Here is a 5,546-nt window from a genome sequence, read left to right on the forward strand (position 1 = left end):
ATATTGCTAAAATATCTCTTAAAAATTATTTATTTATTTATTTGTTTGGTACAGGCTCTCGCTATACAGCTCAGACTCATAGTGATCCTCCTGTCTTAGCCTCCCCAGCGCTGGGATTATAGGCATGTGCCACTATGCTGGGTTGTGGTTGCTGGCATGGGGCTCCAGGGCTGGCACAGCAGTTGATATCAGGGATTAAACTCTGGTCCTTGTGCTTGTTAGGCAGCTGCTTAGGCCTCTGAGCTATCTCCTCAACCCCTATATTGCTCCAGTATCTTATGTAAGTGTCCTTTTAATTGGTGTTGTATGTCTGTGGATGATGGTTTCCAGAATGTAAATCTGAATCTATGGGAAACAAAACTTTAACTCAAAAGTGTCATTATGTAACCATTACATTCCACTTTGCCATCAATGCAATGCATTTCACCTTATAAGCAAGACAAAACTACCTTGTAAAAATATATGCGTACATAGCACTTTAGTGATTACATAGTAAAAATCTAATGTTTATGTCTTCATCAACACAAAAGTAAAATGAAAATATAATTACTAATCACAAATTGAGAACATATATCTTGTCATATATTCTAGGTAAATAAAACATGATGTATCTGCTTATATTATGAGAAATAGTATTTGATGAAACAAAAATGTAAGTGTTGTCACACAGAAAAATGTCTTCATCATAATAATTTTTAGAGAAAAAAAGTGACTAAGACTCTTAGAAAACAAATTTTCCACTCTGTAATAGTTTATAAATGTCACTGACAGCACCATTTTTAACATAATATTTTTTTCACAGCATCTTTCACATCTCTGTTTCTGAGACTGTATATTAGAGGGTTCAGCATTGGTATTACAAGTGTGTAGAACACAGCTACAATCTTGCCTTGCTCTGGTGAAGACATGGCTGCAGGCTGAGCATATGTGAAGAACACAGCCCCATAGAACAAACTCACTGCTGCTATATGGGAACCACAGGTGGAGAAGGTCTTACCCCTGCCTTGAGTTGAGGGAATCTTCAGGACAGTGGAGAGGATGTATGCGTAGGAAACCAGAATGGTAGCTGTGGTGGTGATTATGATAAGAGCAGAGAGAACAAACAGCACGTTCTCATTTACAGTGGTGTCAACACAGGAGATCTTGATCATTGCTGGGACATCACAGAAGAAGTGGTCCACTCTATTTTCTTGACAGAAATGTAAACTGAAAGTGAAGCTAGTCTGCACTATAGCATTGATAGATCCACAGATGTAAGATCCAGTCACCAACTGAATACAAACTTTCTGGGACATACGTACAGGATAAAGGAGAGGGTAGCAAATGGCTGAGAATCTATCAAAGGCCATTACAGCCAGAAGAAAGCCTTCAGTTGTGACAAACAAGACAAAGAAGAAGAATTGTGCAGCACAGCCATTATATGAAATCTTCTTTTCATCAGTCAAGAAGTTGGCCAAAGTTTTGGGTGCGATGACTGTGGAGTAGCAGAGATCTAAATAGGACAAGTTTTTAAGGAAGAAATACATAGGTGTTTGAAGTCTAGCGTCTATCTTAATGACAATTATCATGCTAACATTTCCCACTAAAATGAACATATAAATCACCAAAAATACGAAGAATAAGAGAATCTGTAGCTTTTGGGGGATTTTGAATCCTAACAGAATGAATTCAGCCACTGCTGAGTAGCTCCTGTTCAGTTCTCTCTTCATACCTCAGCCATGGGTAGAACTGGAGGATGGTAAAGATGAAAGAAGTAAGTGATTAGAGTACTTGTTTTAATGAAAATAAGTGGTGAGCAAGCATAGCACAAAATGCATCATATTTTTCACATTGTTCTTAGTATTTTTATAGATATCAGTGAATATAAATAATGGATTACTATTTTTGAAAAATCTTAGTACAAGAGTTCAGTCTCAGTAGTAAACTTTATAAACACTAATCTGTAGGTAGCAAAAACTGACTCTGAAAGTATACTTTGGGGAAATGGAGAATTTAGGAAAATATTTGAAAATGAGAGTTTTAGTTTTTGAATTTTTTGCTTGAACTTATCATCAAATTACTTCCACTTAAGCTTTCCACACATAATGGCAAGTATTTCTCACAGACTTTGTAATTTACATAAAAAAGATATGATTTGCTGAATATATGGATTTCAGATTTTTAGGATGAAAAATTGAGTTCAATTTATAGTCTCATTTTTAATGATTTTTTGAAACTGATGTAAAATAACATAAAATTATATCTTTCTTACATTATTAGAAAGAAACTTTTAGAGCCTGAGAAAAGCTCTTTTCTTTTGTACCTTAACCTTGCATCAGTATTTCTTCAGTTATTTTTGTCATTCTAAAGGACATAAATTCTAATGGAAGAATTACGTTCCTAAAATTAATACCTATTTTGCTCATATTTGTCAAACACAATGAAATCAGACTTTTACTTAATACCGTTTTCCCTTCCAAGCTTCCTTCCTTCCTGCCTTTCCCTATTTTTGAGCTGAAAAACTCAGGTGGATATTTCTAAAATTTTGTACGAGGATATTTTTTTCTCTATAGAAGAAATTTAATTAGAAATGAAAATATATAAATGCATGGAGTATAAGGAGGCCAACAAAACATTGTAAAGACAGCTACAAATGAGAACAATACAAGGAAGAAATATGTATTTAAGTTTCTATTGTATTTTCAACATGTGCTCTCTTGATTACAAAATATTCTTAAATAAATTACAGTGCAAGGGTAGAGGATGAAAATTTTAATTTTAATTTCAGGAAGTTGGAAATTAAGACAACATAAAATAAATTTGAATGACTTAGAATTTGAGATTAAGCAACACACTAGTTTAAAATTCAATAATCTGCTGTAAATGAAAAAAGAAACTGGCAAACAATTCGATAAGTTCTATCATATTAAAAAGTCTTTTTAAATTGTAGAACTCCATAAATTTACAATTATATGTTTATGTGTATAATACAATGAATAGATTAAATTTTACCTTTATAAAGTAGTTATTAAATGTCTTTGGTATTCTTTGTTGTCAGCAATATAAAAGGTTTCATTAGTGCTTACATGTTTTTATGCCAGTATTGACTGTTCAGATTGTATTAAAATCAAGTTGGTCTAGGTTCAATAATCAACCTTCTTGAAAAAATTAAAGCTTAAGAGGTATGTTTATCAATTGTTTCTAAGGTAAAGGAATGTTGAAAATAAGAGAGAAGGAAGGAATACACACACACACACACACACACACACACACACACACACAAGCTAGCTAAGATAATTGTACTACTAATTTCTATTAGTTTATTTAAAAAAGAACAATTAGTGTTTATATCATTAGACTGATCTTATGTACTTATATTTGACAATCTGAGAAACTATTTTGAAGATAGTAGCATGAAATATAGTAACCACTGTTAATTTCTTATCTTGCTTTGAAATTATGTATAGTTTTATTATTTTTAAAAGTTATCTTTAAAATAGAAATGGCAAATAACCTATGGTGGAGCCTAGTAATTTAATTACTGCATGTTTTTCTTAAATTCATGTTTTACATTAACAAGACCCTGGTTTCAATAGGGATATAGAAAAAGGTTAATAAATATAATTAACTCTGTCTAAAGGAATAAATTAAAGTATTGTCAAGAATTATTGTTACATCTTATCTTACTCAACATTCTAGGATATGCCAATTCATGGTCATTCAGAAAAAGACAAAAACATGAAAAGAAAGGAGCAAACCTTTACTTAAAGGAAGATTTTTGGAGCTACAGATTGCATTTTTTGCTCTTCAGATGATTGCTGTAATTTGCTAACATGCAAATACTAGAAAATTTGTAGCTTCTATCTTATTATTGTGTTTTATTTTACTGCAACTTCTCATTTATTAAGCTAACAAATAGGTCTGAAGTGAGTCCTGAGAGAAATTCTCTCATGGGAAGGAAACCAAACTGGTGGGCAAAACCTCTACAAGATATTCACTAGAGATTAGTGGGCTCGTCTTCACAATAAAGAGGGTAAAAGGTGAGGGAAAAATATTAATTACTAAGATTATCATATATTGTGAAAGGAGAAAGGGCTTTGTGGAGGACATGAGAACCAAAATTTTACACAGAAAAAACATGTTTGGCTAAAAAAATTCTTCAATCTTCTTGTTTATCTATGATATATACAAAGGGATAGTCAGTAATTTTATTTGAATGGCTTACAACCTATGAATTTAGAATCTCTTTTATTTATACTCTAAATACATCATGCTGGTATTAGAGGAGAGTGAAAATAAATAGCAAGAAATAGTCAGTAAAAGTACTGGAATAAAAAGGAACAGCTACCCAAATAATCCAGTTTAGCAGGAGCGGAGAGTCATACCATCATTTATTACTTCAAGGTATAGGAAGAGGGATGTTAAAAAATTTAAGCCCCCTCTACTTTCTTAAAGAGTGAAAGTCATACAAGGTTTTGCCAACAAGGTACTGTTACTGAAATAATATACTCAAAGACAAAAAAAATTCACCTCATACCTAATCAATTCTGTAATTGTGGTACAAAAGAAGCTTTGGCTATTATAAAATTAGGAAGTTCATAGATTATAACTTTTGGTTCACTATTCTAGAATACCAAATCACTCACAAGTAGAATTTTAAAAAACAGAATCATACAGAAAATATTCAGGGCTTTCCATAATCATTTTCTGCAGATTCATATAAATTTTTGATTTTTTGATTTTTTAATTTTTTTTCAAAATTTTATTGATAAACAGATAGCAATGAGACAGCTTCAAATCATATCGGTAGTACAGTTTCAATAAATAACACACTGCATATATTCTTCTTACTGGTTAATTGCTGTACAAGATGTGGACTTGAGATTTTATTTACAAACACCGTTAGAATAAATCATTCTATTCATTAAGAGAATAAAACTATATATCTATCCCAACCACTTTGAATACACAGATACAAAATGGACATTCATCTGTATACCCCATTTTTTTCTAAGTTCCGTTATTGAATATTATAGGTGTGTAAACTCAGTAAAATATTCTAAAAGATTCCAGTAGCTGATAATAGCATTGGGTCTTCTGTTTAACTGGCAATGTCAGAAATTGTTGACCTGAGTCCCCCACAGCTCAACATAACAGCATGGCTCTACTTCCTATATTTCGCCTTCATACTTTTCTACTGGATAGTTAAGACCAAGGTAAAGCAGGACCTGTGCAACAAGAGTTGTAGCTTTTTGGTCTGACAAGGTCAGTGAAATCCCTTCAGGATTTATCCTGAAATCCTGTACCTCAGATTGTAGAACCTTTGTCAGTGCAGCCATGGGGATGAGTCACGGCCATTGCTTGGCCAATGTGCTCTCTGGGAAAGCCTGAGAGAGGGTTTTCTCTCCATGTGACTCTCCTTAAGCAAACTCTACTTCATTGATCACTTTCCTCTTTGGCCCCATAATCTTTTCTATTTTTTATATTTTTTTCCATAATCTTCTTGATCAGAAAATTTGGGACACTACCGAGGTACATGACGTTACAGTCCAAGTTCTCATATGTCC

At 32.8% G+C, this 5,546-nt stretch overlaps 1 protein-coding gene across 1 annotated transcript; it reads right to left on the reverse strand.

Annotated features, from left to right (window-relative positions):
• Window positions 1-779: 779 nt before the first annotated feature.
• Window positions 780-1,709, reverse strand: LOC101562888 (olfactory receptor 12-like). The gene has a single exon (XM_004638015.1). It carries the CDS (start codon window positions 1,707-1,709, stop codon window positions 780-782), a length of 930 nt encoding a protein of 309 aa, XP_004638072.1.
• Window positions 1,710-5,546: the final 3,837 nt, after the last annotated feature.

Source organism: Octodon degus, unplaced genomic scaffold (genome assembly GCF_000260255.1).
Source record: "Octodon degus isolate 3935 unplaced genomic scaffold, OctDeg1.0 scaffold00093, whole genome shotgun sequence".
Taxonomy (NCBI): Eukaryota; Metazoa; Chordata; class Mammalia; order Rodentia; family Octodontidae; genus Octodon; species Octodon degus.